Source organism: Stegastes partitus, unplaced genomic scaffold (assembly GCF_000690725.1).
Source record: "Stegastes partitus isolate 25-593 unplaced genomic scaffold, Stegastes_partitus-1.0.2 Scaffold2272, whole genome shotgun sequence".
Taxonomy (NCBI): domain Eukaryota; kingdom Metazoa; phylum Chordata; class Actinopteri; family Pomacentridae; genus Stegastes; species Stegastes partitus.
The window spans coordinates 14,195-25,098 of record NW_007580003.1 but is presented as its reverse complement, the minus strand read 5'-3'; the positions used below and the strand labels follow the sequence as shown (position 1 = coordinate 25,098).

Genomic DNA, 10,904 nt, shown 5'->3' with positions numbered 1-10,904 from the left:
TTTCGTGGCTGCACATCTGTAACTGTCAATGCAGAAAACATACAAATTAATTCATTATAAATTATTACTGTTCTTACTTGAAGCATCTAGTCTCATTAAATGCCCCACAACAACATGAACATTTGTCCTAAATGTCATAGCCTTGTTGTTAATTGAAGGACACAATAAATCTGCTGGGAGAAATCCTTCTTAATGCAGGAGATGCAACAGCTTTCAAAGGGAATTTATTTAGACTCAGTTTCTGTAACACACCTGCTGTAAATGACCTTTACATGAATAAAGTCTATGTGCTTGTATAGTCCCGTCCAAATGATGTCAGCAGAATAACGAGCAGCACCAAAACTCAAGCAGGTATAAAACTCAGTACGACGACTCACCAGGTGCTGCAGTCTCCATCATGTGACTGTCACATCAGAATTAATATCCTGAAGACCTACTGCCGGCTTCAACAGCCTGAAAGAACAGAAGAAAAAGTCCATCTATTTATCTCACTCATCTACATGCAGACCTTATCATCTGAAATGCAGGTGCTGGTCATATAATTAGGATATCATGGAAAGTTTATTTATTTCAGTAATTCCATTCAAAAAGTGAAACTTGTATATTATATTCATTCATTGCACACAGACTGATATATTTCAAATGTTTATGTCTCTTAATTTTGATGATAATACTTTAACACTAATGAAAATCCCAAATTCAGTATCTCAGAAAATTAGAATTTTACTTAAGACCGATACAAAAAAGGATTTCTAGAAATGTTGGCCAACTGAAAAGTATGAACATGAAAAGTATGAGCATGTACAGCGTTCAGTACTTAGTTGGGGCTCCTTTTGCCTGAATTACTGCAGCAATGTGGCGTGGCATGGAGTCGATCAGTCTGTGGCACTGCTCAGGTGTTATGAGAGCCCAGGTAGCTTGAATAGTGGCCTTCAGCTCTTCTGCATTGTTGGGTCTGGCGTATTGCATCTTCCTCTTCACAATACCCCATAGATTTTCTATGGGGTTAAGGTCAGGCGAGTTTGCTGGCCAATTAAGAACAGGGATACCATGGTCCTTAAACCAGGTACTGGTAGCTTTGGCACTGTGTGCAGGTGCCAAGTCCTGTTGGACAATGAAATCTGCATCTCCATGAAGTTGGTCATCAGCAGGAAGCATGAAGTACTCTAAAGCTTCCTGGTAGACAGCTGCGTTGACCTTGAACCTAAGAAAACGCAGTGGACCAACACCAGCAGATGACATGGCATCCCAAACCATCACTGACTGTGGAAACTTTACACTCGACCTCAAGTAACGTGGATTCTGTGCCTCTCCTCTCTTCCTCCAGACTCTGGGACTTTGATTTCCAAAGGACATGCAACATTTACGTTCATCAGAGAACATAACTTTGGACCTCTCAGCAGCAGTCCAGTCCTTTTTGTCTTCAGCCCATGCGACACGCTTCTGACGCTGTCTCTTGTTCAAGAGTGACTTGACACAAGGATGCGACAGCTGAAACCCGGTCCTGCATACGTCTGTGCGTGGTGGTTCTGGAAGCACTGACTCCAGCTGCAGTCCACTCTTTGTGAATCTCCCCCACATTTTTGAATGGGTTTTGTTTCACAATCCTCTCCAGGGTGCGGTTATCCTTATTGCTTGTACACTTTTCTCTGCCACATCTTTTCCTTCCCTTCTCCTCTCTATTGATGTGCTTGGACACAGAGCTCTGTGAACAGCCAGCCTCTTTAGCAATGATCTTTTGTGTCTTGCCCTCCTTGTGCAAGGTGTCAATGGTCGTCTTTTGGACAACTGTCAGGTCAGCAGTCTTCCCCATGACTGTGTGGCCTACAGAACTAGACTGAGGGACCATTTAAAGGCCTTTGCAGGTGTTTTTAGTTAATTAGCTGATTAGAGTGTGGCAAAAGGCGTCGTCAATATTGAACCTTTCCACAATATTCTAATTTTCTGAGGTCGTGAATTTGGGATTTTCATTAGTATTCAGGTATAATCATCAAACTTAAGAGAAATAAGCATTTGAAAGATATCAGTCTGTGTGTTATGAATGAATATAATATACAAGTTTCCCTTTTTGAATGGAATTACTGAAATAAATAAACTTTTTCATGATATTCTAATTATATGACCAGCACCTGTATACGTTTCATGAAGGTGAAAATAAATGAACAACTTCCTGGTGTTAACCTTAACAATAAAATAAAATCATGTACATTTATAGTGGTCACTGACCCAAACAAAAGAAACTAAAGAGGACAGAAGATTAAATCATGTGCTGAATCAGCAGGGATGATATTTGATCAGAAATTTGATGCAAAGCAGTTTAATATTTGCAAAAAACACAGGATGTCTGAGAGCCTGCCTGCAATAACTTCCATCATATTTTGAATTGTCACCTGGTGAATTGAATGTTTTCTTTTATATTGATAAAGACAGAAATAGATGCAGGAACAGAACAAACTGGTGCATTGAAGTGAACTTGCTGCAGGATGTTGTGTCTCCCCATGATGGCAGTGATGAGCCCAACTAGGTCAAAGTTCTGCAGCAGAAATAAAACTTACAATAATTCTGAAATAAAACTTTAGTGCATGAAAAAGTCTCAGTGAGCAAAACTAACAGCAAAAGTAACCAAGGAAGCGCAGGACTTTGATAAAAACATGTGACAGTCAGAAAACAGAAGGTGGAGCTGACAGCCAGCATCAGTGTGTGAGGAAATAAAAGTCCAGGCCTTCCAGGATCACACAGGCCTCCTCAGCCTCTAGATAATAAATAGAATCAACACGAAGCCCAGACTTTAGTCCTGACATAAAAACTGCTCCTACGTTTGTGAGAGTCGCCCAGAAACGAGCAGAACTCAGAATCTGTGGAGTTAAAGAGTCTGAACATCATCGCTTCTATCACTTTATTCCGCTAATAAGCCGCTCCAATGATCAGAATCAGTGACAGCCGATACTCACCCATCGATCCGGATCGATCCGTGTCTGCTGGAACCTGCTGCAGATTCACTTCTGTTGGTTTTACAGGTTTTAGTTCTGCAGATAAACTTTCTGCTGCGAGTCGATCACAGCTCAAAGTGAAAATAAAAAGAGTGAGGAGCGACTGAAACCCGAGAGTGTCCTAAATAAACAGCTGCTGGATGTGTGTTTTATTTTTAGTGTTGTAGAGACTTAATCTGGATGTGCAGTAGCAGTCATAAGTTTGGACACACCTTCACCGTCAATGGATTTCATTTATTTTGATCAATTTCAACATTGCAGATTCATACTGAAGACATCAAACTATGAAAGAACACGTGGGATTATGTTGTAGACGTGGAACTGAAGAGTTGAACTGAGCTGGATTTGATTTGATTTTGTCTGTCTGATGCTCGTAGTGGGACTACAGCTGCTATGATTAATCCAGCAACTGATGAATTAAAATAATCAACTGTTAAAGTGTTAGACACCTATTTTGACAATGATTAATCTGTATAAATATTTTCTTTTTCAAAAAATAAAAAATAAAGCAACCAAATTCTGTGATTTATAGCTTCTTAGTTAATCCAGAAAATGATAACTTTAAACTTGTGTTCATAACACTTTAAAAAATCCTTTAAATAATGTTAAAGTATGAGTTGGAGCAACTTTATAGCAGTTTGTTGGTTGACCATCGGACATAATTCATTCTTAGTTGTCATAACTCAGGAGGATTGATGCAAACTGTTGCACATTTCTGACTTGTTGAGCCCAAACATTATTTTGTAATGCTGTTTACTTTTATTTGCTTACTTCAGAGCTCTGTTGTCTGCTGTCACACAGTTTTATCACATCTTATTTATCCTGCAGCTGTAAACACTACTAATGCTGGTATCATGTCTGGCCTAAATGTGTGGCCAAGTCAGGTTTGGTCAGGAGATGAGACAACCAGCAGCCCCGAGTCAGTCAGTGTGAATGCTCTGTTGAGTAGTAATCCCTCAGTGGTGTCTTGTTCATTTGTTCAGGGGGGAAAAAAGGAAATTATAAAGACAGTAGGAAAAGTTTTGAGAACAACAATTTCAGCATTGACAACATTTTCAAAATACTTGCTAATTATTTTTATTTTTTGTTTCAAATGAAATCATTTCCTGTAAGTGAATATAAAAACAAGAAACATACAGAAACTGTGTCTCAGCAGTTTTATTAGATATAAAATTGTGGGGGCGTCTGTGGCTCCGGTGGTAGAGCAAGTCGGTCAGGTTGGCGGTTCGATTCCGCCCTGTAACAACCTGTGTCATGGTCGTTGTGTCCTTGGGCAAGACACTTCACCACCTGCCTGGTGTGAATGCGTATGAATGGATTGTTTGAGGTGGTGGTCAGAGGGCAGAATGGCAGCCAGGCCTCTGTCAGTCTGCCCCAGGGCAGCTGTGGCTCCAACCGCAGCTACCACCACCAGGATAAATGTGTGTGAATGAATAATTGACAGTGTAAAGCTTCTTGGAGTGCCTAGAAAAGCGCTATATAAATCTGATTTATTTTTGCTTTTGTTATTATTATTATGGTGGTAGCATGTGCTGTAATATACACAGTATGGTTCTACCTGAACAGAAAATTACCTGTTGGTTCATTCAAGTAAGCTAAATAAATAAATAGGCGTAAGTTTTAAGAATTGTTGATCCGTGCCGGTGAATCCCTGCAACAGGGCCACTGGTCCAGCTCTCTGTTTCTAGGGTTAGGTTCTAGCTGCCTCCACGTTCTCACCTTAATAGGTTCTGTAGAACAACTTGAGCTGATGTGGAGGAAAGTCGCCTTGCTTCTGACTGCCTTCATCCAAACGCCTATCCTGCGTCTTCTGGTAGTTGAGCCAACGAAGTAGCCTCTAACCTCCTCTAAGCAGAGCCAGAGGAGGAGGCCCTGACACGTTTGTTAACAGCAGCTTTCCTCCCAATGGATCAGGCTCTTGGTCATGGTTCGGTTAAAATTTAGAGGTTGGGAAATAAACCACAGGGATATGTTTAGAAATGCTGTTTTACTCTTGACTAAGATAACCCTTCAAAAACCATTTAAAAGATCTCATGCACACATTGTCTAACTTTTTACTACCATCAGACACTATGAGTGACTCAGTAAAATTCCAAACAAGTGATTTTCAAATTCAAGATTATTAAATCTTTATTGCAAAACATTAGCAAGGGCAAAGTAACAGCTCTTATTCATTTGTTCAAACATGATTAAAATGGATTATTTCAGATAAAAATGATAAAAATGAGCTTTTCTAAAGTAGATGTCTAATAAGTTCTTTAGGGAGGGAGGGAGCCAGACAGCTTGGCCTGAGCCGACCAACTCTGCCTGATGTTGACCTTCTTCCGAGGGTTGGAAACTCCATACAGAGTCCCAGTCCTCAGCAATAGTCCTCCTCAATAAGGGGGAGATGAGAAGTCCCGACTCCAATTAGCTCTGCAGTTATTTTGCATTAAGCTGGGGAAGGAAGACAAGATTTCTTCAAGCAGAACACAGAAAGGGGTTCTGCTGCTCCTCTTGAGTTGAATTGTAGACCCATCAGGACTTCTCCAATTGTGTTAAAGAGTGTTAAAAAGTCCAACGATGTCCAGTGAAGAACTCCACCATCATTCTCTGACATGAGCATTCTCCACCAACGATCTCCGTCTAAAGTCTCTTTGTCATGTCTTTTTGGACTGTTGACTCTCCCATAGACACTCATGAGTTACACACATCTGTCCCCCTCCACACACTTATTTCTAACACACACTTTATCTTTAGCACACACACACAGGATTTATTCATTAAGTTGACTCATTCTGAGCTCAGCATTCGATCACCAGCAGTTAATCCTCATTTGGTAAAAACAGAAAAGCACACTTTGGTAAAAACAGGAACTGCCGGCTGCTCAGACAGTGACCTCTCTTTGAGGACAAAGACCTCTTAACATGTTCAGACGTGTCCTGTTCACCACTTCTTAACTATGCAGCTATAATTCAACAGTTACAAGAAATCACTACAGAGTTAAAATAATCATTTCAAATTGAAACACTCAGTCACCAGATTGCAGCATTTCTATTTACAGAGTCTTCTAAGTTGTGTAAGCAGTGCCAGTGTCTCTTCTTGCTGGCTGCTTCTGGGATCTCAGTTCTTGACCTCACTTGACAGAAGTCACAGAGAGGTACATCAAAAGAAAGATGTCCACATTAAAAACAATGCCGCCAAAATCATGTCTGTTAATATAATGTTCTACTTTGAAATTTCAAAAACCAATAATCTGTTATTTTCCATACAATCAGTACAAAGGGGATTTTCACTCTGCATCATTATTTTTTATGTCAGAATAAAAAACAAACCCAATCCCACTTCTTAAAAACACAAAGTCCTCGTTTTCAAACACTGTAAAGATGTTCTATATTAACACTCTCAAAGGCAAATTGTTGTCATGCACATCCTTCCTGATCTCAACTCCCTAAATTCATTCATTTACAGGATTTTAAACCTTTCAATGCAGCTTACATGATGCCCTGTTGTTGTTTTGTTTTGTTGTTATTTTGTTTAGTTGTTTTTTAAGAAGAATAAGAAAAGACAAACAATTTAGTATTTTTCATACAATAAGTATTAGGTGTCATTTTAAAAAGTGTTGCTCTGGATTGTATCTGTTTCTCTGCATTACGGTTTATAACTGGTGATAGTTGTGATGGTCATCGCTGAGGCTGGGTGGTCCTCCCTCCCTGTAAACCTGACAGACTCTGGGTTTCATTTATCATAATTGTGAGTTATTGTTAATAATGGGACACAACACAAACAATAGTAATCAATCAGAATCAGTGTTGGTGCTGATCACTGAATTTTCTGTGTTGGATTATGACAGCATTTTGTACCTGCATGCATCAGCAGGGACTGTTCAGTCCTTGAACAAGATCATTAAGCAACAATGCAGCAGGAAACATGGTTTGTTCCTGCAGTTTGTTCTAGTTTAGTCACCAGTGTGAACATATGAAGTCAGAAATCAGCTTCTCATCAATCCAGATTCCCACATATACCAAAGTGACAACATGCTCTGCTAAAAAAAAAAAGGTTTATCGTTATTTGGTCACAATAAAAGTGTCAAACACAAAGAAAAACTCAGTTAAATGGGATATAGGTTGGTTGATTATGTTCTGATCTACACTGAGTGTCCACTTCATTAGATGCACCTGTTCAATCGAATGCAGCACAACAGTGTTCTGTCATTACATCTACTGCTGGGATGTCTGCTGAACAGTAGGAGGGATCATTAGGAGATGGTGCATTTACGGATTTGTATGACTTTCAAGTTAATGAACTTGTTCATTTCTTCTTCTTGTCTCTTTCTAAGTTCCTCTAATTGTTTGATTTGTGTCTGGTTTTTCTCCCTCTCCTCTTTTTGTTCTGTATCTTTTCTCTCTATTTTACCTTTGAGTTCCTGTTCTTTGTGACTTGACAGGTTCTCTAACAGTCGGTACTCTCTGCTGTGTTCTCCTTGTTGCTGTTGTATTTCTGCTTCATGCTGTTTCTTCAGATCCTGCAGTTCCTCATTGTGTTTTTCTATCAGAGCTTCAAAGTCTTTGCTGTATTTCTCTTTGAACTCATTGAACTCTTCAGCTTGTTTTCTTGCTTCTTCTTCATATTTCTTCTTCATGTCCTCCATGTTTTTCTTGTACTTTTCCTCTGATTCTTTTCTCTCTCTCTCCTCTTGTTGTCTTCTGATTTCATCTTGTTCTTTTCTTTGGTTTTCATATCTCTGTCTCTCTTGTTCGTATTGTTCTTGAAGCTTTCTCTGTTTTTTTTGTTCCTCCTGACGTCTCTGTTCATCCTCCTGACGTCTGTTTTTCCACCATTCTTCTTGTTTCTTCTCCCAGATTTTTTGTTTTTTTTTCATCTCTTGTCTACTCTCCTCCAGTTTTCTGTCAATGGTCTCCTTTTCCTGTGATTCTGACTTGATTTTTTTCTCCAAATCTTCTCGTTCTTGTTCCCATTGTTGTCTCTGACGTTCTTCCTGCTCTTTCCTTTTCTTCTCTTCATCTTCTCGGTTTTTCTGTTCTTTCTTTCTCTCATCACGCCCCTTCTTAATGTTTTCCTCCATTTCTTCTAGTAGTTTTGTTCTGAGTTTTCTCTCTTGTTCTGTCACTTTTCTCTCTTCTTCTATTCTTCTTTTCATTGCTTCCATTTCTTCCTCATGTTTTCTCATAAGCTCCTCCTCCTTCTTCTTCATCTCTTCTTCCTTGTCCTTCAGGATATTCTGCATTTCTTTCTGTATCGCTGCTTCAGCTTCTTGGAACATGTCGCTGGTGAAGCAGCTGCCTCCGTTTTCCTTTATCATTCTCTTGATCTTCTCCATCAGCTCTTTGACTTGTGTTCGATCCGTCTGANCTGTCAGTAGATGTGAACAAGTTAGATTTGCTGAGTTTGTGGGTTGCTGAGCAAAGACTTTGATGACGGCTTGCAGGCGGCATCACTACATAAGATGCAGCTCTGCAGACTGGAGCCTCCCTTTGACATGTCAGCATCGATATCTGGAGTTTTCACACTTGTGTGTTGAAATCTACGTTTTTGACAGTTTTGTACATGAATATTCTGATTACCGACACTTTTAATGAGTTAATATCAAAGTTAATGACACTTTTTACGTATATTTTCAGACTATTAATACTTCTGTGGATTGTTAACCAGATTATTGATGCTTTTATGCAAAAAGATGCATTTTGAAACATTTAGCTTTACGTTCTATTCACGCTGACAGTTTACAGACAAAAACTCCAACAGTCTGCATTGAAGCATAAAATGACACAAACGTAAATGTTGATTGACAGGATGTCATGAAATTAAATATTATCATAAAATATTATGTATATACTGTGGTGCAGTGGTTAGCACTGTTGCCTCGCAGCTAGAAGGTCGCTGGTTTGTGGGATCTTGGTGGATGTTTCATTGTCTTTGTTACTTCCTGGTGACTGATTGGAGCGTTCTTAGGCGATTGTACATCGGTTTTTGTATTTCTCTTTCATTTTCTTTAACTCTTGCTCCTGTGCTTTCTTCAAGGCCTCCATTTCTTCTTCTTTTTTTCTGACTTCTTCTTTCAGCTTTGTTTCTTTGTGACTTGCGAGCCTGCCCAGCAGCTTGTACTCTTGCTTGTGCTCCTCCTCGACCTCTTTAATTTCTCTGTCATGCTTTAGCGTCAGTGCCTTCTTTTCCTCTGTGTGCTCCTCCATCAGCCCTGCAAAGTTCTTCACATATTTCTTTCTGAATTCATTGATGTCTTCAGCTTGATTTCTTGCATCCTCTTCATACCTCTTCCTCATGTCGTGCGTTAGCTTTTCATATTTTTCTGCTAGTTCTTTCATTCCTTTCTCTCCTTCTTCTCTTAGCATTTGCTCTTTATTTTTAATTTCTGTTTCATATTTGTCTTTTTTCTGCTCATATTCCATTTCGTGCTTCTTGAGCATTGATTCGCGTTGCCTTCGTCTGTTTTCCTTTTTCCTTTCGTGGTTTTTCCAAGCAGTTTTTTGTTCCTTCTTCCTGTTTTCTTGCTCTTCTGTCATCTTTCTTCTGCTCTGCTCCAGTTCGGTTCTCTGTTTTTCGTCTGATGTAGAGCGGATTTTTTCCTGCAGATCTTGTAGCTTTGTTTCAAACTCCTGCTGTTGCCTTTCTTCCTCTTCCTTCTTCTGTTGATCTTCTTCTTCCCTCTTTTCTTCTTCTGTCTTCCTCCTCTCAATCTCATTGTTCATTTTTTCCTTCAGTTGCTCGAGTGTTTTCCTTCTTGATTCTCTCTCTTTCTCAATTTCTGCTTCTTCTTCTTCCATTCCTCTTTTCATTTCCTCCCTGTATCTTCTCTCCAGCTCCTCTCTCTCTCTCTTCATCTCTTCTTCCTTCTCCTTCAGGATTTTCTTCACTTCTTTCTGTATCGCTGCTTCAGCTTCTTGCAGCATCTCGTTGGTGAAGCAGCTTCCTCCATTTCCCTTCACCATGGTGTCGATCTTTGTTATCAGCTCACTGACTTGTGTTCGGTTTTGTTCGTCATAGTTATCAAGCACGTGGTATCTTCCTCCACAGTCAGAGATCAGACTCTTTAGAAATTCATCACATTCCTTTTCAAAGAATACTTCAGCAGACTTTGAGTGATGTTTCAGTGCATCTCCTCTTGTGAAAAGAATGATGGTGAACATGCTAGAATTTTTTCCAAACACTTTCTTGATTAAATTTAATGTCTCCTTCTCCTCTGGTGTGAATCTGCCGATCTGTAGCACCAGCAGGAAGACATGTGGTCCTGGAGACAGAAGACTGATGCATTTCACCATCTCTTCAGTAACTTCATCATTAGACAAGGTTGTGTCAAACAGTCCAGGAGTGTCGACCACGACAACAGGACGTCCGTCCACTTCACCTGCTTCTTTCTGACACTGTTTGGTGACTGAAGTTTGAAAACAGTCAGCCTTGAACTTTTTTACTCCCAGAATGGTGTTTCCTGAGGAGCTCTTCCCGTGGCCAGTCTTCCCAATCAGAACCATCCTGAGACTGTCTGAGCTCTGCTGCTCTTCATCAGCTGGGAAAGATGAAAATAAGTGAATGTCAGTGGTGACAGCTGCTAGTGGTTTAAGAATCTAGTGTAGATGATCGTTTATGGCACAGAGCCATATAGTTGTGGACTAAAGTTTACTTACACTTGTTAAGACCGCGTCTATCGTGGTGGTCTTGAGTTTCCAATGACTCCTATAACTCTAAATTTTCTATATTGGAATCATTGCAACGTGAATCTTTGTCACAAAATCAATCCTGTATTTTGCTTCTTTCATAGATTCATTAACGGTCTTCTGGATCATAAATATACATACAGCAACTTGAATCATCAGTTTTGGTGATGTAGAAACTTTTACTAATAATTTAATTTAGTATTAATCACATTTTCCTAATTTCATGGCCTCTTAACTCCTCCTG

General features: G+C 39.6%; 1 protein-coding gene across 1 annotated transcript in view; it reads right to left on the bottom strand.

The window, feature by feature from the left end:
- Positions 1-5,094: 5,094 nt before the first annotated feature.
- LOC103374531 (GTPase IMAP family member 8-like) overlaps positions 5,095-10,904 on the bottom strand; it is a 12,767-nt gene continuing 6,957 nt past the window's right edge. The window contains exons 5-6 of the mRNA XM_008304629.1: positions 9,796-10,501; positions 5,095-8,150 (exon numbers count right to left, since the gene is read on the bottom strand). Coding sequence (XP_008302851.1) covers positions 7,228-8,150; positions 9,796-10,501 — 1,629 coding nt within the window. The 3' untranslated portion in view covers positions 5,095-7,227. The remainder of the gene's footprint in view (positions 8,151-9,795; positions 10,502-10,904) is intronic.